The 26,439-nt window shown below is 35.2% G+C and overlaps 1 protein-coding gene and 1 long non-coding RNA gene across 5 annotated transcripts in view; one reads left to right on the top strand and one right to left on the bottom strand.

Annotated features, from left to right (window-relative positions):
• Window positions 1-26,439, top strand: part of FNDC3A (fibronectin type III domain containing 3A) — a 175,523-nt gene that overhangs the window by 81,551 nt on the left and 67,533 nt on the right. For 3 of the 4 annotated variants that reach the window (XM_035704449.2, XM_025478344.3, XM_049099193.1), the window contains exon 4: window positions 18,417-18,493. In XM_035704449.2, the coding sequence (XP_035560342.1) occupies window positions 18,417-18,493 (77 nt within the window). Of the gene's footprint in view, window positions 1-11,061; window positions 14,229-18,416; window positions 18,494-26,439 lie in introns of those variants that run through there. The other variant, XM_025478347.3, reaches the window with a different exon arrangement.
• On the bottom strand, window positions 1,927-26,439 carry LOC112678910 (uncharacterized). The gene is made up of 6 exons (XR_003147987.3): window positions 26,359-26,439; window positions 18,324-18,524; window positions 17,602-17,639; window positions 16,471-16,605; window positions 5,160-5,323; window positions 1,927-4,692 (listed from the first exon to the last, which is right to left on the bottom strand). It is a non-coding gene; the product is annotated as an uncharacterized LOC112678910 (long non-coding RNA).

Here is a 26,439-nt window from a genome sequence, read left to right as displayed (position 1 = left end):
CTAGATTTGAAATATCCATCTTGACAATTCACTTGCTAGTAAGTTTAGAACTAGCTATATGAAGCAATTACCTCTTAAGTGAGATGGAGATAATGTGATTTGATCAAATCTGCCTAACTAGGTGTATAAACTGGGGAAAACCATGCTTACTAACCAGACTTCATTAAAACTTGTCACAGAAATCCATTTAGGCATGTATTACACCTAAGTAGTTTTATGGCCTTTTAAGAACGTTAGTCCCAAAATGATTAGGATCCAAATTTATTTACAGAAAGATCTGTGTCATTTTTGCATGTTTATTTTTACAACTACAGAGATTGGCCTTTTTAAAACAGTACCTTTTTTTTTTTTTTTACTATGGTAAATACAAACCAAAAAACCTTGCTTCTCCTATTTTTTATAGTGCCCTTAGCCTAATTTTCGAGGCACTCTGTCCAGGTTCCAACCTTTCTTTCTAGCTTTACTTCCAGAAATCTTCTACTCCAAATATTCCAGGATTAGTAGATACCCTAGTCTCTACATATTTCTTGCCAATACCCCCTTCATATCTTTGTTCACATTGCTACTTTTTAGAAAAATCACACAGGAGCATGTACACATATATCTGCCTTCTCATCTTTTGGGGAAGAAATCTTCATCAGTTAGCTTAAGGTATTTTTGCTGAAGATTATATTAGAGTGAAAAGCTGTAAGCATAAAAGTGTGTGGTTTAAATTTGAACCTAGCGCAGGGTGTTAGCAAATACTTTTCTGATTAACTGAAAAGCAGAAAGCCTTTTTCCAAGTCATTTTACTGAAAATGTTTACAAAATAAATACGTTTAACCTTGGCAAACAGATTCATTATAAACATTAATATATTCATACTAATTGTACTGTAGTGTGGATTATGTAGAAAATTGAATTGATAAAGAAGCAAACTGAGGGTTGCTGGAGGGGATGTGGGGGCTGAGATAACTGCGTGATGATGGGCATTAAGGAGGACACATGATGTGATGAGCACTGGGTGTTATACGCAACTGGTAAATTATTGAACACTACCTCGGAAACTAAGTATGTACAACAGGTTGGCTAATTGAATTTAAATTAAAAAAAAAAAAGAAAATTGATAGTTTACCTTAGATAGAATATAGGTTGGAGGTCTTTTTAAACTCATTCTTTTATTTAGCAACTTATTATGAACTTATATGTACAGTCACTATTGCAAAACTGAAGATTTAGTGATGAGTAAGATAAATCTTATCCCTGCCCCTCACAAAGTTTACAGTCTCCTAGGTAAGACAGACAATTAAGGAATTCAATAAAATAGAGAAGTGCTGTGATGGAAAAGAACAGGAAAGGTTCTATGGAAGCTCATAGCAGGAGCACCAAAATCAGTCGTGGGATTAGGACACTCAAAGGCTGCATTCTGTTCTTTTTACCTTCCCAAATGGAATATTAAAAATTCTTGTTAATTAGTGTCTTTATTTAATGAGGATTTGAATATTGAAGGCCATTCATTTATTTGATTATACATTAAGAATATGAACAGAATTAGCTTTTTTTAATAATTAGGAAAAATGTTACTTTTAATGAATATATATCAAAAGAATTTTTGGAACATTTCTTTCAAGTGCCTGTCTCCCTGTATGGTAAGATTACAGGAGTTTTTCTTCTTTGTACTTTCTGTATAATTTGATAAATTTAATTATCAATATTATCAATTATAATATTGATAATAGTATTAATGGCTTAAATATTAATCATATAAATGATGTTTTAGCCTTTTTAAATCGTTTAGTCCAACTTTTAAAAATTTATAGATTATTTTCTTTAAAGCTGAGGTAAATGGTGGACCATATGACATATTTTGGTGCAGATAAGTGGATGTTTTAATTAGTAAAAACTAAAAAATGAAACATACCAAGTTTATAATAGTCTGACATTTTTTGAAAGGGGGTAGAAGAAAAGAAATATATACATTTGATAAATATAGAGCTGATGTAAAGAATTCTGACACTCAGAAAGACAAACCCAGGGCAAAAAGCTTTAGATGTTGAGGATTTTCTTGACCCCAAAAACATATCAGTATGAGCTAGACTGTATTTATGGAAGAAGATATATTTGTTTGGGTCCTCTCTATTTAGCCAAACCTTTCTGTGAAGGGATGCTAGGGAAAGAAACCAGTATTACTGCAGACCTACTTTGTGTTCTGCATACATTTTCCTAACCCTATGAAAGAATGAGAAAGATTACCTTTCTTATTGAATAAAAATCAGACTTTCTAAGTTAGCTTCGGTAGAAAGATCTCCTGGTGAGAAAGGCAACTGAATTACAAATACAGAGATTTACGTTAGTTTAACCTTGTAACCACACTACAATTTTGGACTCAGAAAAGTGTTAATTAAGCATTCTTAACGGCATAAACCTTTCTAATTTTTATACCCAAAGCATAGCTGGGATAAGGCAAGGCTAGGATGTTCAGAGAACATATAACATATAAAGTTATAGAGACTACCATGAATTTATATAATCTGATTTACATGCCCTTGTACCATCTGCAGAGAGTATCCCAGGAGAGAGAAAAGGTCTTTCCCGGTTCCTTTTCTTATATGACAACACGCTGAATGTGATTTTTACTATTTACCTAGATACAGAGAGATGGAAAAGCATTTTCTTCTTCCAACTTATCTAGGACCCCTCCTCAAAATATTCATTTCCTTTGTCATGGCAACCAACATAATTTCATTTCTTAGGAAAACCATTCCTGTGTCTACAAAAGTATGGCTTGTGCCCTGACTGTGATTATGGTATTATATGAAGGGACATCTAAACATAGTGTCATTAACCATCAGAGTCATGCAATAACATAATAATTGTGGTGATAGTTTTCTTGCAGGTATGTATTAATTGCTCTAGAGGCTCCAGAGGTTTGCCAGAGTCATATAATCATTTTGTCTCATCATTTAAATGTAGAATTCTGATTCTAAAATCTGATTCCACAATAATAATTTGAAAATGTTGATTCACTTTTAGAGAGTAAATTTTAATCAAATCTTGTTTTTAATTCTCAGTGGATCAAAAAGTTCTCTGTATTCAGCATTTCCTTCTGCTTCATTTTATCATACAATCTTTCATCATTTCTGGAAAATCCCTCTTATTACAATGAAAGTTCATTATTTCAATATTTTTACACTTTAAAAAATCTTAATATGTTGGATTTCCTTACCCTTTTGTACTAACTCTCTCATACTCAGACACTTACAGAACACAAAAGAGAATAACTAAATGCATATTCTTTACTTGGAAAGAGAATTTGCCCTAAATCTCTTTTGCTGTCCTCAAGGACAACTCAATTCTTGACAGCCATTTCAGAAATTTAGATCCTGCCTCACAGCTGACTAAGGGAAACGGGCAAGTAATCCACAGTTAAAACAGTAGAATATGTACTATGTTAGAATTAGGTATGCCCAAATATATAGGGGAGGCCAGAGAAGGAATACCTAATGCAGCTTGGAATAGTCATTGAGTGCTTCCAGGAAAAGTTGGTGCTTAAAGAAATAGAAAATTTAGCCACGAGGGAAAAAATAGAAAAAGTTCTTAGAGGCAGAAGGAATCACCTGTGCAAAGGCACAGTGCACAGACGTTAGAGGAGACTGAAAAGGTATTATGAGAGAGAGTTTGGAGAACATTGTACATGAAGGGGTGTCTGAAAATGAGACTAAAAATGGAAAGGGCTATGTTACAGATAGATACCATGACATATGAAGGTGGAATTACCTCGGCAATTCCACTTCTAATAATTTATCCTACAAATATACTAACATACTTATAAAATTATGTTTTTACAGGGATATTCATGCAGCATTGTTTGTAATAGTAAAAGGTTGAAAATAACTTGAATGTTTATCAGTAGAGGAATAATTAAATAAATTATGGTACACTATTACAGTGAAATGCTATGCAGCTATTATGAAGTGACGCAGCCCTACCTATACCAATATGGAAAGATCTCTAAGCTATATCATTAAGGTGCAGAACAGTGTATATAGTATACTATCATTTGTATATTTTTTTAAGATTTCATTTATTTGAGAGCATGCACCCAAGCAGGGGGGAGGGGCAGAGGGAGAGGGAGAAGCAGACTCCTCACGAAGCAGGAATGTTGATGTAGTTCTTGATCCCAGGACTCTTGAGATCATGACCTGGGCCAAAGGCAGAGACTTAACCAACTGAGCCTCCCAGGTGCCCCTATCATTTGTATATTATTATACAATTATTATTATATTATTATATATATAATTGCTTTTACAAGCACAGAATATCTCTGAAAGGATTTATAAGAAGCAAAGAATGGTTGTTTTTGGGAGAGAAACTGTATAGTTAGGAGACAAGAATGAAAAGGAAGGTCCCACACCTGCAATCTAAGTATCTCCAGAATGTCTTATGGCCACAAGCAAAAGAGCCTGGGAAAAGCTCCATCTCCTTTCTTGGCTTAACCTTATCATAAATGATCTACATAAATAAGACTCTTTACTTCCCAGTCTGGTAATGCGTGAATCTGAAGAGAATGAAAGGGATGTGAGGCCTTTATTTCTGTCTTCACTCTTGTGGGAACTTTTTCTTCTCTTCATAGTCTTTAGCAAGCCATCAACACAGTGGTTTTTTAATCTCCTTTTTTCCACTTAAGGAACGTGTTAGCTGGTGAGACTTGCCCTGAGGAGGTTAAAATGAGTAGAGTAAAACAGTGGCCAATAGCAAATGGTCAGAATATATAAATCATAACAGAAAAATAAGACCTTATAGTCTAGTCTTCTCCTGATGAAAGTTGATGTATAGTGAAAAAGTATAGCAGTGTTTTCAATTGTGAAACAGCATTTCTACTATGAATAATCTAGATTTAAAGACACCCTTCAAAAAGAACCAAAGACAACTATTTCAGTAATTTTTATGTATTCCGAATATTTCTTTCAGATGATTAATAGTTTTTAAAATGCAAACCAACCTAATAAGGGAGAGCTTTTGCTTTTCCTTCTTAAAAAAAAAAAAAAAAAAAAAGATTTCTCTTAGGAAACAACATGAAGGCAATGCCTGAGAGTATAGGAAAGGATTGTTGGCATGTTTTCAGGTTAGTCTGATTATGTCAGATTAAAGATGCTAGAACAAAAGGTTATTAAACTTACCTCCAGCTCTCATCTCCCTTCAGTTTTCCAGTTCTCCTGAGAAGTGATAGTCTTTGAGGAGCAAGAATGTTCGTGTTTAAATGTAGAGGCCTAATTTCTTCTCAGAGGACTATATATGAGGATGCAAACGTTCTGTGGCAGGCCTCCAGAGATAAGTTCTGTTCCTGTTAGGGGAGAGATCTCTAATTCTAGGTGGGTTAATTCAGGGAGAAGATATTTTGAGACCTCATATATAGTTATTCATAATAAACCATCTTCTCCAAACCCATCTGTAAAAAAAATTTAAAAATCGATATTTTGATGTCAGTAAAACTAAAAATAGTGAAAGCCTAAAGAAGAAGATAACAATGTAAAAGACCCTGAGGTAGCAGCGAATTGTAAGGCCACGGAATGTAGTGCTCCAAATCTAAATGTAAATGTGTTATTTGTCAGGCACAACATTTTCTATAAAAAGCTTAAAATGGTGGCATATTCTACAAAAGATCAGTCCAAAGAGTGGCTACAGAGGCTATTTTCCAGGTAACTCAGGTGGCTAGTAGAACCTTCAGACATGTTCTAAAAGGTCCAGACCTTAAATCACAGAAGCTGTGAGGAAACTTAAAGATAAATATAGAGCTGGTTATGTGGGAAATCTATCATTAAAATTAAAAACCCTAGCTATTATGTAAAAAGAACCTATCACAACCCTTTTTAACATCAGCAATTCTGATTTAATGCAGTCTGTGCATGTTGGATGACTGGTCTGCCCTGTCATGTGGGCTTTTTTTTTTTTTTTTTTTTCAACCTCTGTGGCCTTAATGTTTGATCCTGACAGGATTTGCGTCATTGATCCATATCACTGCCAGTGTGATGTCAGCATGTGGGTGTGCAGTTATTGAGAGATAGTTAATCTGATGTGCTGCAGTAAAACCCAAGTACTATTTCCTACTAGAATAACAAAGAATGATTCATCATTGTTCACATTAAACTGATACTAAAAATAGTGTTCACAACCTGCTGCATCCATGCACATTAATATCACAGCCTTTGTAGCTTTCTAAACAAGAGCACTAAAAATAACTACTTTAGAAACAGGTACTTGATAAATACATCTCCTACTTCAAGTTTTTTATCTGTATACAGTTCAGTTTAGTGCTAACGATAAATTCTAACCATGATACAGTCATTCTTCAAACTTCTTCTACTTGATGTGCTTATTATCACTGATAAATCTAAATGCTTAGCAATTCTAATTATAGAAATTGTCAATTAGCTGTACACAGATAAATGAAATTACCCATAATTCTGAATCACACTTAGTAGGCCCCTAATTTAAGAAGTCTACTTTATCCAACCTTAAAAAAGAATAATATATTTTCATGGAAAAAGCCCTTAAATATCTAAGCAGTGAATAATGACCTTGATCTTTTTCTTCTGTAACTCTCTGCCTTATTCTGTTCCCAAATTATGACCACCAACTTGTTAAATTCTTAGACTGAAGGCCTATGCTAATTGCCTGCCTCAAGTGAATAAATGTTAACTTTATCAACTTATCAAATGGGTATCTACTATTAATAGGGTGACTTTATTGATCCCAGTTCATACCTCTCATCGTGGTGTTTAACCAGTTTAACATTTGTTCCAGACTTTTCATTGTTTGACAGAGTATAATAGTGATTCCATTAAAATAAGCTGTGATGCATCTGGTTATCTACCATTTTGTATTTCCAGCTTCTGCCATGATCTCCTCTTGTTTTTCACTTTAACCTCTGATTAAATCTTAAAGGCAACAATCTTAAAGAGTATTGTTTCTTTTTTCTGATCCTGACCAGAAGCAAGTCAAGGATAGTAGTTAAGGTACTTAGAAGTAAAATAAAGTACTCTTAGATACAGAAGGCTAGGATCTGCTAATACCTTCTAGTCTCCTGGTGGTGGTGGCTGCTGAAGAAGTATGTGATGCTGCTGCTGCTGGCCACTTGGCATTAGGAGGCTACTGATTGAGGGTCACCAATGGGAAGCATAGGGGTTAGATAAATGTAGACTGTATGCAGGAGATAAAATCTAAATATTCCTGCCACAGAGTATATGAAAAGAAAATCTGAATGGCTTTGTCATTTATTGTATAAATCTGTAACTACTTAATATTGGCAGTGCTTTTTTTTAAATTTTGCAATAAGCCCTTTCAGTAACAGTGAGCTAAAAAGAAATTCTAAATTTGGTAAAATATTCAAAAGAATCATAGAGACAATCCAATAAGTTTTGTTTGTTAAAACTTGGAAGGTATTATAGTTCCAGTGAAAATATTTGGAGTTAAATATTTACACATTTCAAAAAGAAAAAAGAATAGAATTAAGATTATCCTCTGCTTAAGCAGAATTGGCTCCCAGTTTACCAGATGGCACCTAAGAATCAGAGTATTCTCTGAATATAAATACTGTAGTCTTAAGGTATTATAGAAAAGAGTTGAAGAGATCAATAGTTTCAAAGTTATTAACTAAAATATAACAGTTGCAGGCAGTTTTTAAAAATTAAAAATGAGGCTATATTGAAAGAAGAAAATTTTCAGTCATATACCAGCGATATGGAATAAAGACAGAGCTAACAGATTGACTAAAATACATGGATATGTACTAAAAAGATTGTTCTGTTAACACTACTTTAATATCCAGATATTCAACATAAAGAAGTCCATAAAATACCCTTTAATATACTTGCATATGTTTTTTAATAAAGCCTTTTATTTTTTAACATTTTTAATAGAACTTTTCATGTCCCTCAGTGTAAGAAAAGCAATTTGTCAATCAATAAAAGATTATTCCAAATTATATAATTTAAAAAAAAAAGGGGGGGGGGATCCCTGGGTGGCGCAACGGTTTAGCGCCTGCCTTTGGCCCAGGGCGCAATCTTGGAGACCCGGGATCGAATCCCACGTCAGGCTCCCGGTGCATGGAGCCTGCCTCTCCCTCTGCCTGTGTCTCTGCCTCTCTCTCTCTCTCTCTGTGACTATCATAAATAAAATAAAATAAAATAAAAGACTTCCTGCAATTTTAAAAAAAATTATATAATTTTAGTGATTTTTAAGCTGCTCCTTTACTTTCAGAAGTGTCTTAGATTAGATGATGATAATGTGGTTATCTTACCTCTACTCTATTTTCTCCCTCTTGCATCACCAGAGTTTAACCAGCCTCAAAAACAAATCTGTATTTCTCCTACTACTAAGAGTTATTCCCAAAACCTTGTCCATAGATTTAGGGACATTTAACCAGTCTAAGAAATGGGAAAAATAAGGGTATTGTAGTAGTTTTTCATTAAGCTAAATTTATTTAATTTAAAGATTTTTTTTTTAAGATTTATTTTATTTATTCATGAGAGACACAAAGAGAGAGGCTGAGACACATAGGCAGAGAGAGAAGCAGGCTCCATGCAGAGAGCCCGATGTGGGACTCGATGCGAGGACCCCGGGGTCATGGCCTGAGCCAAAAGCAGACGCTCAACCACTGAGCCACCCAGGCACCCCTAGAGACTTTTTTCTTAATTCTGAAGTTAAAGCTCTTCTATTTTGAGGTTAAAATATTCTTTATAAATGACGCGATAATATATAATAGACTTCCTTCTCTTCTTAATTTCTTCTTTCTTTTTAACGTCATAATTTGGCCTTTAAAAAGCTGATTACCTTAATGAGTCCCCAAAATTTGTTTTAAAAATTTACTGGCACATAAATCAAGTTGGGAAATACTGTGTCAGAACACAAATATATATGTCCTATTAACCAATCTCTGGCTAATATCTAGCCTCTTCATCCAGCTCATCCCCAGTCAGTCCAAAAACATAGCTGATTTTAGGATGATCCTCACATTTGCTTTCTATTGGCATGGACCACATAAAGTAAAACCTTTATTAAATTGATACCTTAGGGACACCTGGCCAAGCAAATCAGATTTAAAAGAAACAAATTTTGACTTGTGCCCACGAGTAAAGTTACAGGTTCTAATTCTTTGTTCCCCTTACCTTCGTGAGATTATCTGCATATGTCATTGTCAGTTACTCCCCAGCAAGGGATTTCTCCCATAGAGGACCTGATTACTTGCAGATGTCATTGACCTTTCCTAGGTCCCTTGACTACATGGACTTGCATCAGTTACAGTCTAAGCTGCATGAGCTTTAACACATGTTATTTAGATGCTAATTCAGGACTTGTACCCTAACACTGCTGCAAGAATCAGGATCACAGTCCTAATCAGAGTCAGTCTTTTGAAGGACTGGATATATATTTGTAGAAGAGTAGAATGAGATGTATTTCACATTCCTACTCTTAAATTCTTGTGATAATGATTTGAGCTGAATGAGTCTGCTTCTTAAATTTTCTAACATGCAAATGACCCAGACTTATTACAGTCTAAGAGCAGCCTTAATAAACAACTGATCTTGTTTGCCAGAAAGAATTTTATAAAATGAAAGTCAGCTCTTTCAACTTTTAATTTGCCTCATAGTTAGCAAGCCCTTTCTGCAAGTCAGCTGATTCAGCTGTCTTGCTATCTTAGCTGTTCATTTTGCATCTGTTTTTGAGGGTACGTTGCTTAAAGTTAGACATTTATTGATGCATTACTGAATTTTATATATGGTAGAAGTCAGTATTAGGTTATACCTGCTTTAGTTTTTTTCAAGCCAAGTAATTGGGGCTATGCTCTATGGCAATATGAGACATACTTGATCTGCAGAAGACAAGGACTATTGACAGTGGTCCGTGGTGTCCTAATTTTAATCTTATTTCAGTTCATATAAACCAGAGAGATATTATGGCCCAATTCTAGAGAGGGCATAAGACCAGCCTCATTCCTTATTTTCTATATTAATTTTCTCTTTTCTTCAGTTTGTCAGCTGCTTTGTTTTGGGTTTGGTTTTGTTATGTTGAGGATTTTTTAGTTTTTTTGTTTTTGTTGCTGTATTGCTTAAATCTCCTTTAGTTACTTTTGGGACAGGTTTGGATATTAAGTAATTCACTAACTTTCCCATATGATATTCCTCACTTACTAGAAACTCAAGGTCTTCATAAAAGTTTCAGTGAGATATATTTAGGTGCATTTTGCTTTGTTGCCATTATATGCAACTAGCAGATATTTGAGGTGTATTATGTGGGGTCTTCCATCCAAATGTTTGGTGCTTTTCTGTTTGTAGTTTAGCTGAACTTTGGTATTATTATACCAATTTTCTCATTCATTTTATAATTTTTAAGTGTTATATCCTAAACAAGAGAGGCAGTGTAATGTAAAGGACACAGATTTCAAAGCTAGACCACCTAGTTCTTTGACAGTTTTCTGGCTATGAGACCTTGCAAGTTACTTAATCTCTTTGTATCTTAGTTTTCTTACCCATAAAATGAAAATAATAGTTATTCCACTTCAGAGGATATTATACAGATGAAATGAGTTAGTATCTGTAAAGCATTTACAACAGTACCTGGTACCCAATAAATGCATATAACCAATGTCACCCAAGTGTCACCTAGTGCTTGTATTGACAAATCTACCTGAAAATCAGTAGTTCAAGAATGCTAATAGCTGATGTGTTAAAATGTTATCAAAAAGTCCAAACACTTGCTGTGGCATTTCATGCTATTGATTTAAGAGAACTCTCTGCAAATTGTTTGAGACAGAGTTGTGAAAATACAAAGCAGATGCATTTTAAGTTTGCTAGAATTCTCATGTAATCAGGTAAGGGAAAATGAAGAATATGCTCATCACCATATAATGCTTTCCTGTAATTGTAATGTTCTTGATACATCCTTTCTCTTTATTCCTCTAGGAAAATTGTTTGATGCACATTCTTGAATTAACAATGTCTTTAGGAAACATGAAATATGTCTATTTTATATTGTCCTTACTATAACTGAAAAGTTCTTGAAAGTATGAACCACATCACTAATCCTGGGCATTGGAACTCTATGGCCACTGTGAGGACAGTTGAGGATAATGTTAGAAAGGTTGAAAATACTGAAGACAGTTGAAAATAGTGAATGACCAGTAGAGCAAAGAGCTGGTGGAGGACAAGATGGAAATCAGATAAAGAGTAGAAGTCGAGAGATAGCTTTGACCTAGTGAAGGGACAGTGATATCTTCCTAGTGAAGGGAAGATACAAGAAAATAGTATCGAAATAGTTCAATTTCATGCTGACATACGTGGTTGAGGTCCGTTTTGGGGAAGTCCTTAAAAGGTGGTAGAGATCTCTGATAATCACTCTAGAAAACAAGATGGGCTATTAACCAGGGATAAATTCCTGAAAGGATTCCTGAGCAAGACTGAGTTAAAGTTGGAGATAACTAAATTACAAACGTGAGTTTGTACCATTTGATTTCTACAGTTCTAAGTCTGGTTGAAATTGGGGACGTTGTGGGGAGGGGATATAAAAGGAAGACATCCATGGGAAAGGAAATCATGCAATGAAGGCAGTGTTTGATTAGAAGGAAAGAGAAATCATTATGAGAAAGAACAAATGTTGGAGAAGAAAGAGAAAATGGAGAGATGAAAGATAGATGTGGTGGCCAGAGACTGAAACATGAATGTCTGAGTTTTCAAAGATGAGATGGTGGCATTCTAAGTGAGAAGTTCCAGGATGTATCTTTGAACATGGGTTACTAAAAACAGAATGGGAAGAGTTCAGGAAAGTTTGAGGCTACATTTTTTTGGACATTGAAGTCATCATCGTGTTGACGGAGAAAAGCAGGGTAGAGGAAAAAAACTGTGAACATGGTGCCAGAGTTCTCAATAAATGAGACCTGAGCATGATAGCAATGAGAAGGGGTAGAGGATGATCTCATATGACATGAACTCAAGGAAAAAGAAACTTCAGCATGAAACAGGAACAACAGGAGTAATGGGAAGCAGCCTTGGGGTATCTGGAGACTGCTTCAGAAGAGGAATGGGAAGCCTCTGTTCCCAGGAGCTGCTAGAAAAATTGTCCTGGGGAGGCCGAGTTTCATTTAAAGGAAATATATCAACAGGTCTTATATGAAAAGGTTAAGGATATAGGGGAATTTATAATGGGAAAGGTTCTAGTGAGCATAATGGAAAAAATTGAGGAGATCATCAATTAAAGAGTCAAGAAATGGAAACAGCTGTGTGAGGAGAAGAGTGAAAATGAGAAGGTGGGTTGCAGGGGCATGCTTTTTGTTTAAGGACTGAAGATCAGAGGCATGGTTAGGTTTGCTGAGAAGCTGAGTTGAACACTTATGAGCAGATTCCATTGACCAGGACACTCTTTACTCTCAGGCCTTGTTCTTCAGGGCAGCCTTCCCTTCCAGTAGGAGCTTCGAAATTAACAATTACCCTTTGCCACTTTTGAGAATGGCCTTTTAGTGTTTTACTTTCTCTGGGATGCCTGGCATATATTTATTGGTATCTATTGCTCCAGGTTATCTCTTGCTAGTTAGTTCTTTCCCACCTTCTTGGGGGTTTGAACATGGTTTACATGTTGTTGTTGTTTTTAACTATAACCTTATCATTAGATAATCCTGTCTTTGCCTCATTCTATGCTCTTGGCAAGTTACTTAACTGCATTCTGCTTCAGTTTCCCTACCTCTAAAGGATGCCTATTTCAGTTATTGTGAGGGTTGAGTTAACATTTGTAAAATACTCCAAATGGTGCCTGGCACATACTCTGCAACATATAATTATTATTCTTGAAAACAGAGCAATAATAGTTACCCTTTATTGAGTGGTGCCAACCAGTGTGTACTCAGTACTTTTTTTAATTTAAATTCAATTAGCCAACATATAGTACATACTTATTCAGTACTTTAGTATATCTAATTTGATTCTCACAACAATGCTGTGAGGTTATTTTAACCTTCTTACAGAAAGAAACAACCTCAGAGAAAAGCAGTAAATTATCTTGCTAAAAAATACTGAAGCTTTTATTAAAACTTAAATCTTCTGGTACTAAAATCTGTTTTTTTCCACTGTGCAACTTTTAAACAAATCACAATCATTATCATTACCTATTCATTTGTATCAGCTATTAATAAGTTTCCTTAGCTTACATAGCATGATAAAGTAATTAAAAGACCTCCAAAAGTTCTTACACTTATAGTCTTTTTCCCCTCTGTTGTAACATCTTTGGTCTCTTTCCTCTTCTCCAGAGTTTGGGGAGAGCACTCTGATCCTGAACTGTGGCCTGTCTTTTTAAGATTTCATGAGCATGAGGGAGAATGCTGTCCACCAAGTGTCTGTATTAATTAATGTCTAGATTAAATCTTAAACATAAAACAAAATCAGAAATAAAGTAAAACCAGCACTTAAAGTGGTAGCCTTTATTAACTTGAGAGGCGAATGCCAGCCTGAAACATAAAACTCACCTTAGAGGAACACATTGATCAAGCAAATAAATATTCTATAGACAATTGTACGCTGTGGGCATTCTTTAAGGATGAGCATGGAGAGTGGATCAAGTTACAGAAGGACATTTCAGAGCGAATCTTCTAGATTAATAAATGTTATATGTATCTTACACTTTATAGATGAAAGTAGGAGCTTGGATAATGAAAACTGAATTAGAAGATAATGCCTGTAATGTTACAGGAGGGAAATGGAAACAAAGAGAACGGTTTTACATCAAATTATTTCTGGGATGGGGGGCGGGGGCGGAATCCCTGCAGGGAGCCTGGTTCTCCCTCTGCCTGTGTCTCTGCCCCTCTCTGTGTCTCTCATGAATAAGTAAAATCTTTTAAAAAAAAAAATTCTGTACGTGTATTTTGATGATCCTTTGAGTTAGTTCAGGAGGAAGTCAGAAAGATCGTCAAATTCAAGGCAGCAGCAGTAGAAACCATTTAATGATTTACTACAATCCAAACGCTGGCAGCGGGAATGTTTGCTTTTTTTTCCTTGCTGTTTTTTAACCCCCCTTCCCTTTCCGCGGGTCACTGTAAGTCACGTGGTAGGCACCACGTGACTCGGTCAAAGGATCTTTTCCTCTCACAGCTTTGCAAAAAAAAAAAAAAAAGCGGAACCGTTCTCCAATTAAAGCTGTTAACGTGTACTACGCTGTTTCCTTGTTGGATTTTGTTCTCTGCTGCTACTGTAAAAACAAAATGAGTGGTAAGATTTGCTGATTGTTTTTGAACATTCTTTTTATTTTCGAACAGAAGGCATCGTATTAATCTAAAGTCATGCCGTGTGTTCTTTTTCAGTAGATGCCAAATCTATCGCAGTAAAAATATTTTAAATTGTGACCATGTAGTTATAAAAAGATTAGACTCTATTTGGAGATGGACTGATTTTATATTCCATGGAATATTCCTTTCCAGTGCCTTTATTTTGCTAGGTTTTTCTTTTTACCACTAAAATCTGAATATTGGCATCAGATTATTTGGAAGCCATTGTGAAAGCTTGCTTATAAGGAGAATGTGTAGCACGTCAGCAGCCCGTTGCATTTTAAGAATTTAAAGTCAAATTTTTAGTTTTGTCAAAAAACAAATACCTTCTTAAATGTGAATGTATGCTAATAAAGAAAAAGAAGAATTTAACTTACAGTAAATGAAATACCATCTTTATTAAATCATTGATGGCACTTCTTAAGAAATGGAGGTGAGGGGCTTCTCAAATTTCTAAAGACAATTGTTGACTAGAATTGACTCCTCTTCTGTTAGGGTTTAGAATAGGAAACATGCACCTAAAAATGATTTTAATAGCTTTATGTTTTGGGGTGGATTTTGCTTACATCATGTAGATTATTAAGGAGCTACGGGGTATATCTACAGTTGTTCAGATATGGCTATTCTTGTGGCATATGTGCATTTAATGGAACAGTTTGTAACATTTGGCGTCATTACTGGGACAAAATACCTGCTCACTGCATTTAATCAAGGTTTGTAGTTAATCTTTTAGTACTTTCAATATTTTATTCCAACAATAAAAGTATTGGTGAAACTGAGGAGGTAAACAAACATTTGCATGATTAAGCAAGGTTTTAGAGGTTTGCTGCTGTAGACAGAAATAGCAACGGAAGCTGTGCTGTAAATATTGTATTCTAAATTGTATTTATTATGTTTATTTAATGGGGCTTTTATGTGTTCATTGTTGAATGTTATTTCACAACAGTATTTTAGATATTAAATATGGTATCCATGAATTGTCTTTTAAAAAAATAACCATGTACCATTTCTGCCTCAAGATAAGAAAATTTACTTGCTTGAGTGAAATGATTACTTCATAGGAAAATGAGTAAATAATATTCCGGGACTGCAACTAGTAATGTATTTACTGCTGGTTTATTTTAGGTTGAGTTTGTTTTGTTCTATTTTCAGTAGTAGAATTTTGCTCTACTAAAATATAAACTATAAAGCAGCTTTCAAACTATACGGTTTGAATTTTAATTATGTAGTATTTATATCTTTAGTAAAAGAAGCAATCCAAAAAAAAAAAAAAAGAAGCAATCCAAAGTAGTTTTGCAATTTTAAATGTAATCAGCAATAACTTTTTTTTTTCTCTGGTGGCTGAAAAACAATAAAAATCTATTCTGATGACTCAATGTAAGAATTGAACTTGATGACATGTGAAAGGAACCACAGTCCCTGGCACGTTTAGTAGAAAGTCAAAAAATATTAATTTCCTTTACTAAGATTACAAATAGGATTTTCAATGAATTTTCTTTTCTGGTTCCCAGCTAAATTTCACATGCTATGAATAGTATCTAAGCCAGTTCTCAAGATTCATACAATGAGTTTACTGTAGGTTTATATAAATTAGCTAATAGATGTAAACCAGGATTTTCTTTACACTGTTCTCGTTTTCTCTTGAGTCTGGCATAGAGAAATTAAAAGGTAAGTTTTGGGTGAAGCCTTTCTTACTTAGGGGAATAAAGCACCTCACAAGTTTTATTTTGTAAATTAATAGGTTAATGTTGCCTTAAATGTAGGAAAACTTTGTTCTTCCTTCCTCTCTTTTTGGTTAATGAAGGCTTTAATTTTCCTTAAAAGCATTGGAGCCTCAAGTTATATCAGTTGCCAGTAATGCAGAGTATTTTAATGTTTACTAATTATGTTGTAAAGATATATCCTTAAATTAAACTGCCTGATTTTGAATTCGTTTTCTACCACTAGGGCAAACTTAACCTCTCTGCCTTAATTTCCACTTCTGGAAAATGGGAGAAATAATAATACTCACCTACTAGTAGAATGATTATGAGGAGAAAAAAGAACACAAAAGGCCTAGCGTATAGTACATTAATCTTAGTTATATATAATTAGCTATTTTAAGAAAATATTCTGAACAACATGTATTTGGTGGGCTTGTTTTAAATGGGAAGAGTACAATGTTGAAAAGTTTTTTTTAGGAGTACCTGGTGGCTCAGTTGGTTGTCTGCCTTCAGCTCAGGTTGTGATCTTGGGGGTCCTTCATCCGTCTCTCTGCTCCCTGTGGGGAGTCTGCTTCTCCCTCTCCATCTACCCTTCTCTGCACCTTGTTTGTTCATTCTCTGTCAAATAAATCTTTTTTAAGTTATTTTTATAGTTGTATATAGCATAATTTGGTAGTCTGCCCCCACACAGGCACACACGTGAGCTCCTTACTTCCTTGAATCCTCTTGAGTCTTTACCCTATTCTCTCTCTTCTCCCTCTCTTGTTTCCTTCCTCCCTCCCTCCCTTTTCTCTCTTCTCCTCCCCTTCTCTCCCTCCGTTCCAGGCCTCTTCACTCTTTTCACCTTTCCTACTCCTCTCTTCCCTCCCTCCTTCCCTTACCACGGTTTAGCATTTACCCTCCTGTACCCACCTTTTCCTACATCCTCTTTTCTCTTTCTTTCGCTATGTCTCACCTCTTTTCCCCTGCCCCCACCGCCAACCACTTTGTTGCTTGGTTGTCACTCCTTCCTGGGAAAGAGGAGAGTGGCTTTAATCTAGATTTGCTGTAACCCCCGTGCTTTTCATTTTGTTTTCCTGAAGTATTGTATAATGTTACCAGTGAAATTTATTTCTTTTCTGCTCTATTATTAAGCTTTTCATCCTTTTCTTTTATAGCTGATATCCATTATATGTACTCTTCAGGGTGATATTCCACATATAAAAAAACTCTTCCCCCATTACATTCTTCTTTAGATTCTTGGGTACATTTATTAAGAAATGAGTGAGGCTCTTTGAGATGGTTCAGTTTCAAGTTAATAAAAACTAATGGGTGAGGGTACAATGCAGTCTGAAGTTAGAAGGAAAAAAGGATCTGAAGGTGAGATACTCTTTTTAAAAAGTTAAATGAGGGATCCCTAGGTGGCGCAGCGGTTTGGCGCCTGCCTTCAGCCTAGGGCGCGATCCTGGAGACCCGGGATCGAATCCCACATCGGGCTCCCAGTGCATGGAGCCTGCTTCTCCCTCTGCCTGTGTCTCTGCCTCTCTCTCTCTCTCTCTCTGTGACTATCATAAATAAATAAAAATAAAAAAAATAAATAAAATAAAAAGTTAAATGAAGCAAGATATTACTTACTAGAAAAAAACACGTCTTCCCAAAATGCCTATTTTATCCTACAAACATTAAGAGAATAAATGAGATAATATTTATAAAAGTTATCTGGAAAGGATAACAGTAAAAATGAAAGAAAATATAGAATAAGACAAGCTAAATTGTCCCTTTTTTCTTCTTTAGAACTTTTTAGTGTAAGAAACAGTTATTCCTTGGCTAAATATACACATATACTATTTTTCTAACTTTGTTCTCAAGGCCCCACAGACATGACTTACACATTACACAAGAGGCTTTGAACACTAACAAAGCAAATTCCAAATTTCTAATTCTTTCTCTTACTGCTCTTCCCTCATGACCTTTCTTTTTTCCTATTGGTCTTCAAAATTTTGCTTTTTTGTATCGTCATTGATTTTATATGCAAAGTTTAGTTTGATTCTCCTCTAGGTCAGTGTTCCTGGATTTGCATAATCATAAGATTCACCAGATATATTTGTAAAGTAAATATACTGACTTGAAACCCCACTGTAAGCATAATAAAGAATCTCTAGGAGAGCCTAGAAATCTGCATTTTTAAAAAAGCTCCCCCAAGTGACTGTTATGATCACCAGACAGGTTAACAAAACACAACTGTAGGTAAAGAATAATCAGTGCACTTTACAAGATAAATTTTTATGTTTTATAGCAGATGAACCATTTTAATTTATTTTCCTAGTAATACAGTTACTGTTAATTTGAATGTTTACTTTAGATGAGGATTCAAAGTGGAATTCAAATTATTTTCAACTTTAGCTTCCTAAGTAATGCTGGATTAACACATATTTCTGTGATCCATTCAGGTCCTGCTCAGGTTCCAATGATGTCCCCAAATGGTTCTGTGCCTCCTATTTATGTGCCTCCTGGATACGCCCCACAGGTATGTTTTTGTGTTATTTTTCTTCTTGTATCTATAGAATAGGGATCATAATATTATTATTTAACTTTAATTCAAATAGAAAGTACCATTTCAGAACTGAAGCTTACCTAATACAGTATATCTTTGGTTAAATCTATTTCACGTATTTTAGTACATTTTGTATATTTAGAAAGGAAGAAAAAATTTTTTTTGTATATATTTTTTTTTTATTGGAGTTCGATTTGCGAACATATAGCATAACACCCAGGGCTTATCCCCTCAAGAGCCCCCCTCAATGCCCGTCACCTAGTCACCCCAACCTCCGCCCACCTCCTTTTCCACCACCCCTTGTTCGTTTCCCAGAGTTCGGTATCTTTCATGTTCTGTCACCCTAGAAAGGAGGAAAAATTAATTGACAGGATCATTTGGCCTTGGCTTTTGAGTATTGAATTATTATAGAAAATTAATTTTAGAGCTTTATTTCCATAAATATGTGAGTAATGTAAATAATATCTTAAGATTTAAAGGTACCTACACTAACATTTTTTTAACTTAGTCGTTTGCTTGGAAGTAACCCTAGACAGTGTTGCATCTGTATTCATAAAATGTTTCACAGACACCCATAATAATTATATACCACATTGTGGTACATAGAAGAAAATTTAGACCTAAAGACCTACAGCCCTAAGAGCCAAGGGAATCAGTATCATCACATATCTATAATCCTTTCCTATGCACCACATGGGGCCCTGACTTAAAGAATGAAATACAGCTAACTTATTTGCACAGGCAAACTGAATTAAACTGTAAGGTCTCAGGTGTTCTTCTGCTATTGAGCTTCTGTGTAGTCTGCATTCATTGCCTCAAATCCTTTTTGGAAATAATTCAGTTTCTCTCTTTAGTACTGAAGTTACACTTAAATTTTGTTCAGGCTCTCCTGCTTCTTCCCTGGTTATGTCAGAATATTGATGGGATATTGTGGTAGATTCACTGCCCATCTCTCTGCAGCCCACCACTGTGAATGATAGCAAAAGACCATGTTGGTGAGGAGAATGGAAGTAATATGAGAATTAGAGTCAGTAAAGCTGGATCCGTATCTTATTTCAAGCCCTTGCTGGCTGCCTGGCCTTGGACAAATCAACTTCCTTAAGTCTCTGTATCCTGACCATAAGATGGGATGATAACATGTGAGATAATGTTTGAAAGTATTTGTAAACTTTTCAGATGCTATCTCTACTTTTGTTTGATATTCTGACAGTCTGCATTCCATAGTATCCTACTATATCTGCTCTCTGATATGGACCAAACTCAGGCCTTTCTTCCAGCCTTACTCTTTTTGACCTCTAAACATTTGACACCATTGATATGATTTACCCCAAATTTCCTTGACATTATGCTGTCTTAATTCTTTCTACTTTTCTTGGTTGCTCCTTCCCAGACCTTTCTCCACTTCATAAAGACAATATCTGATCTTTTCTCTAGTGTAGTTCAGTTCAGCAAACATGTACTGAAGGCACTATGTACTAAGCTCTGTATTTGGTGCTACTGACAACGTATTTCAGTGCAACTGAAGAGTATCCTGCTGTTCTCACGTCTAATGGTACTTTTATTTTTATGGCAAATCCCTACCCTTCTCATTTCATTCAATCATGACCTTCTAGAAGTAGCTTTCCTTAAGTGTTTCCAGGTGTCTCTCCATTTAGGTTCTCATAGCACACTATATATGTATATATACATATATATACACATACTCACACGTATATGTATATCTTTTTTTCATTTTGTTTTATATATATATATATAAACGTGTGTGTGTGTGTGTATATATATGTATACATATATATAAAGATTTTATTTATTTATTTGAGAGAGAGCATGAGCAGGGTGTAGAGGGAGAGGGAGAAGCAGACTGCTTGCTGAGCAGGGAACCCTATGTGAGGCTCCATCCCACGACCCTGGGATCATGACCTGAGCCAAAGGCAGATGCTTAACCAACTGAACCACCCAGGTGCCCCATATATCCCTCTTTTAATGAGTTTCTCACACTGTTTAATAATTTTTCTCTCCTGAGAAGGTTATAAACTCTTCCAGTTCCTGTACTCAGCAGTATTCAACAAATAGTATTGAGTGGTCATAAATGTTAGGTAGTTTTCTAGATAATTGTGATATATCTGTGAATAAGAGGCAAAGACAACTGTTTTTCTGTAGTTAATATTCTTATGGGGAGAAGAAAACAATAAGCATATAATACATGGATAAATTATGTAGTATGTTAGGTGGTAAACGATGGGGGTGGAAAAGGAAAGAAAATAGACCTGGTTATATTTTAAAATAGGGTAGTCAGAAGAGGCCTGATTGGAAAAGTGATATTTGAACCAAGTCTTGAAGGACAAGTAGGAGTTACCCCGGGAAAGTCAGAGAAGCAACAGGGCCAAATCATATAGGAGTCTTAACTTTATTTCCTCAAGGCTGACAGCAGGGTCTGTCATATGGTAGAGACTCCATGAATGTTTGTAAGTGAATCAAGTAATCATCCAAGTTGTTGTTCTCTATCTTTAGGTCAAGAGCCACTAAAATAACCTTCCTATTTTACTTCTTTTATCTTCACATTTCTGTATTCATAAAGAGCCTTTAGTTAGCTTGTGCACTCAGTAAAGTCTAGATTTAATGACATAGAAGGTCTTACACAATTCTGCTTTAATTTGTCTTTGTACCCTTCTCTTAATATGCCTAATTGCATATCACAGTTTTGTAGCCAAACATGATTACAGGCATACCTCAGGAATATTAATGGGTTTGGTTCTAGACCACTGCAGTAAAGGAAATATTGCAATACAGGGAATCAAATTAATTGTTTGATTACCTGGTGCAATATAAAAGTTAAATTTATACTATAATATAGTCTGTTAACTGTGCAATAGCATTATGTCTAAAAAATGTACATATTTTAGTTTTGAAATACTTTATTTTTAGAAAATGCTAACTATCATCTGAGCTTTCAGTCAGTTGTAATCATTTTGCTGGTGGAGGGTCTTGCCTTGATGTTAATGGCTCATAATCAGGGAGAGGCTTGCCAAAGTTGGAGATTGGGGGTATAGCAGTTTCTTGAAATAAGACAACAGTAAAGTTTACCACATTGATTGGCTCATTTTTTCACTAACAATTTCTCTGTAGTATGTGGTGCTATTTGATAGAATTTTACCCACAGTAGAACATCTTTCAAAATTGGAGTCTGTTCTCTCAAACTCTACTACTGCTTGCTTCATCAACTAAGTGTATGTAAAATTCTGAATCCTTTGTTGTTGTTTCAACCATCTTCACAGCATCTTCCTAAGGAGTAGATTCCGTCTCAAGAAACTACTTTTTTTCTTCATCCGTAAGAAGCAGCTCCTGGTCCATTAAAATTTTATCATGAGATTGCAGCGATTTAGTCATATCTTCAGGCTCCACTTCTAATTCTCCCACGTCTTGTTTCTGCCCCTCCTGTTTCTGCCACCTCTCAGTTACTTCCTTCACTGATGTCCTGAACCCTTGAAAGTCATCTATGAGAGTTAAAATCAACTTCTTCCAAACTCTTGTTTGATGTTGATGTTTTGACCTCTTCCCGTGAATCATGAATGTTCTTTTATTTTTTGTAATCATGAGCACTCTTCATGGCATCTAGAATGGTGAGTCCTTTCCAGAAGGTTGTCAATTTACTTTGCCCAGATCCATCAAAGAAATCACTATCTATGTCAACTGTAACCATATGGAAAGTGTCTCAAATAATAAGACTTGGAAGTCAAAATTGTTCCTTGATCCATAGGATGCAGAATCGATACTGGGTTAGCACACATGAAAACAACATTAAAATCATTGCACATCTCCATCAGAGCTCTTGGGTGACCAGATGTATTGTCAGTGAGCAGTAATATTTTGAAAGGAATTATTTTTATGAGCAGTAGGTCAGTAGGTCCAAACAGTGGACTTAACATATTCAGTTAACCGTGTTGTAAGCATATGCTGTCACCAGGCTTTGTTTTTCCATTTATAGAGCACAGAAGATTTAACGTAATTCTTAAGGACCCTATGATTTCCAGAATGGTCAGTGAGCCTCGGCTTCAACTTAGTCACCAGCTACATAGCCCCTAAAAGCAAGTCAGCCCATCCTTTGAAGCCTTGAAGCTAGGCACTGACTACTGTCTAGCTGTGAAAGTCCTAGAGGACATCTTCTTCCAATAGAAGGTTGTTTCATCCACATTGAAAAGCTATTGTTTTGTTTATCCACCTTCATTAATGATCTTAGCTCATCCCTCTGAATAACTTGCTGCAGCTTCTGCATCAGTCTTTACTGCTTCACTTTTACTTTCATATAGAGATGGCTTCTTTCCTTAGAACCTCAGGAGCTAAGCTCTCCTAGCTTCAAACTTTCCTTCTGTAGCTTCCTCATTTGTTTTAGCTTTCTTAGAATTGAAGAGAAGGGCTGTGCTCTGGATTAAACTTTGGCTTAAAATGTGAGTGCTTTAAACCTTTATTCAGACATTTAAACTTTATCTCAGCAGTAAAGCTGTTTGACTTATCATTTGTGTGTTCACTGCAGGAAAACTTTTAATTTCATTCAAGAATTTTTCCCTTGCTATCACAGGTTTGCTTGTGAATGGTGGTGCAAGAAGCCTAGCTTTTAGCCTACCTTGGCTTTCAACATAATTTCCTTCCTGAGCTTAATCATTTCCATCTTTTTATTTAAAGTGAGAGATGTACAACTCTTCCTTTCACTTGAACACTTCGAGGCCATTGTAGGGTTATAATTGGCTTTATTTCAATATTGTTGTGTCTCAGGAAATAGACCTGAGAAGATGAAGCTAGATGGGGGAATAGCCATTTGGTGGAGCAGTCAGAACACGCACAACGTTTATTAGTTAGGTCCACCATCTAATACGGGTGCAGTTCATGGTCCCCAAAATAATAGCAATAACATCACAGATCACCTTAATGAATATAACAATAATGAAAATGTTTGAGGGACGCCTGGCTGGCTCAGTTGGTAGAACATGGTTCTCAATCTCAGGGTCATGAGTTCAAGCCCCAAATTGGATATGGAGCCCACAGAAAGAAAGAGAGAGAGATGGAGGGAGGGAGGAGAAGGAAATATTTGAAATATTGTGAGGATAACCAAAATGTGACACAAACACCAAATGAGCACATGCTGTTGGAAAAATGGCACCAATAGACTTGCTCAACACAAGCTTGCCACAAACTTTGAATTTTTAAAAATGCGGCATTTGCAAAGCTTAGTGTAAAGCAAAGCTCAGTAAAACAAGGTATGCCTATATCACATGTTCATTTGATGTTTTTCTCCATGGTTTTGTTAATGCTGTTATCTGGAGAATGTTACTCATTTGCTCGTTTCTGCCTTTTGAAAATCTACCCATCCTTGAGGACCTACGTCAAGTTATTTGTACCACCTCTTGGTTATATATTACATGCCACCTTGTATTATAATTGTGGAATTTCATGGGATTTTAAGCTCCTTGAGAATAGGAGCTGAGCTGCCTTTTATTTATTTTTGTTCTGTGGTAACTCAGATACAGTAGATATTCCATAAATATTTGTCAAATAAGTGGGTGAACAGTAATCTTACTGGAAGGATCATATGAGGCTAGTGGGCTACTATTATCTACCTTAACTTAAGATTAAACTATCTCTAGCAAATGTATCATTTTTAAGTACACAGGACTGACTAACCAAGAGACAAAAATCTAGTATATTTTTTTTTTTTAAGATTTTATTTATTTGACAGAGAGCATGCGAGCACAAGCAGGGAGGATGGCAGAGAAAGGGAGAAACAAACTCCCCACTGAGCAGGGAGCCCAGTGCGGGGCTCAATACCCAGGACCCTGGGACCACGACCTGAGCTGAAGGCAGATGTTTAACGGACTGAGCCACCCTGGCTCCCCTATAGTCATCATTATTGATATAATATTACGTACTCACTAAGACGATTCTAGCATTTTAATATCACTGTCAAGATAACACCCCATTTCCTAGCATACACAATTTCTAATGTTAGAAAATACTTAAGAACCAGGTTCTCTTAAGATAAGCACTTAATAATTGTCTAAAACTTGACACATAAGGAAACATAATTGTCTTAGCAAATCTAAAGCTGGGAATTGAGCCAAATGTTAAGACAAATAGATGGCTATAATAAAAGTATAGGTTGTATTTGGCTCAGCAGGAACCAAATAGCACAAATACTAAATGCATGAATATCTATCATCTGTGGTCTTCTTTAGACTTTTATGTACATCTCCCCTTGTAGCAGTGATCACCAATGAGGTGTCAAATTATATATTTGCCATATTATTGTGTAATAAAGTGCATCCTAATAGGATTCAGCAAATTTATGCATTCTAAAAAGTTAGGTCAGGTAAGCAAGGATGGCAGAAATAAAAATCCAGTGTTGGGATTGTTTAGCTCTATCACTGAGAAAATAATATGTACCTATGAGCATATTGGGGCAGAAAAGTTAAGGTTCCCAAAGATAGGTCTTAATTTAAGATTCAGATCATGATTTAATGAAAGTATCTTTAGGACAAACATAAGAAATCATGATTACCCTAGGATATAACAACCTTCAAATTTGTAATGTTTATACCAGTGGCATGCCCCTATTAAGTTTAGAAGCACTCCAGATACTAACTCATCATTAACTCATACGTATATTTTAACTTCATTTTTAAGAGCAACATTAGACAAGGACAAGGTATCAGTAACTTTAGGAGTGGTTGTTTCTGTTTTTCTTGTTTTAGATTTGTAAAACCCAAACCTTCTGTTAGTATTAAAGTTGCTAGTACTGTATTGTACTTCCGTTGCATTCTTATTCAAGAATTCTGCAATATTGTTTATTTTATAACCGTTGTATTTTATTGCTGTATACTTTAGTATTCTACTCAAAAGTAATGGGAACCTAGATTATTTTATTTTGTTGACCTTAAGTTTTGAAAAGAAGGTTGCTGTTACAAAGAGATAAAATGAGGGAAAAATTAAAAAAGATACCCTTGTCATCAGAAGGGTAGAGTTCCTAAGGACAACTTTCCCCCTTTACCACTAGTGAACAAAAATAGCTCTTAAAATAGACTTAATTTTTTTAGTTATATAACTTTTATAGCTGGATCAGAAAATGAATCATCATTTTTAGAAATTATTTTTTAAAAAAGCAATTTTTTATTAACCATGAAACTCTGGGAGTTACTATCCAATATGATAGAGAGGCCTAAAGCTAGTTAAAATGGTACATAGAAAGAAAAATTGTTCTCTAGATGCTTAAACACAAAGGAATATTAATTTTGCAAATAAGTCAATGAAAACTATATTTAATGATAAAGAACAAATATAGTGTATTTTAAATATAGTTATATATTTTTCTAATCATGATTATATAGAAAACTTGGAAAGGGTAAGAAAAGGTTAGGGAAAAAAAATGCATTGAATATTTGTAACCTAGAGATACTCTCTGTAAACATGTAGTATATTTCCCTGTAGCCTTTTGTTTAACTACAAAATTACAAACATAATTTTAGACATAATTTTAGAGAGCTTTGTTTTTGTAGTTTAATAAGAAAGGGAAGTTTGAAAAAAAAAAGGGAAGTTTGTAAGAGATTGACATGCTTTAGTAGAAGCAGGAATATGTGCCAACTGAGCTAAGATATCAAATGGGGAAAGAAAAACTGTAAAACACACACACACACACACACAGAAAACAAATGCTGATAGGCATAGAAGGAACTTAATTTACTGGTAAATAATACTAACTTATAGTCCCTAAGAGCATTGCAGCACAGAATAACACTTCATATTTTAGTGATGAAGTTAATCTTTTCTTTCAGGAAAAGATTAGAGACTACCTGAATGGGACACCTGAAAAGCGGCCTCAAAAGTTCTCTCCTTCTGCCTCCCTTTAATGATTCCTCTGTTTTTTAATGGAA

The sequence above is a fragment of the Canis lupus genome, chromosome 22 (genome assembly GCF_003254725.2).
Source record: "Canis lupus dingo isolate Sandy chromosome 22, ASM325472v2, whole genome shotgun sequence".
In the NCBI taxonomy this organism is placed as follows: domain Eukaryota; kingdom Metazoa; phylum Chordata; class Mammalia; order Carnivora; family Canidae; genus Canis; species Canis lupus.
This window is presented reverse-complemented; position numbering and strand designations above follow the sequence as displayed.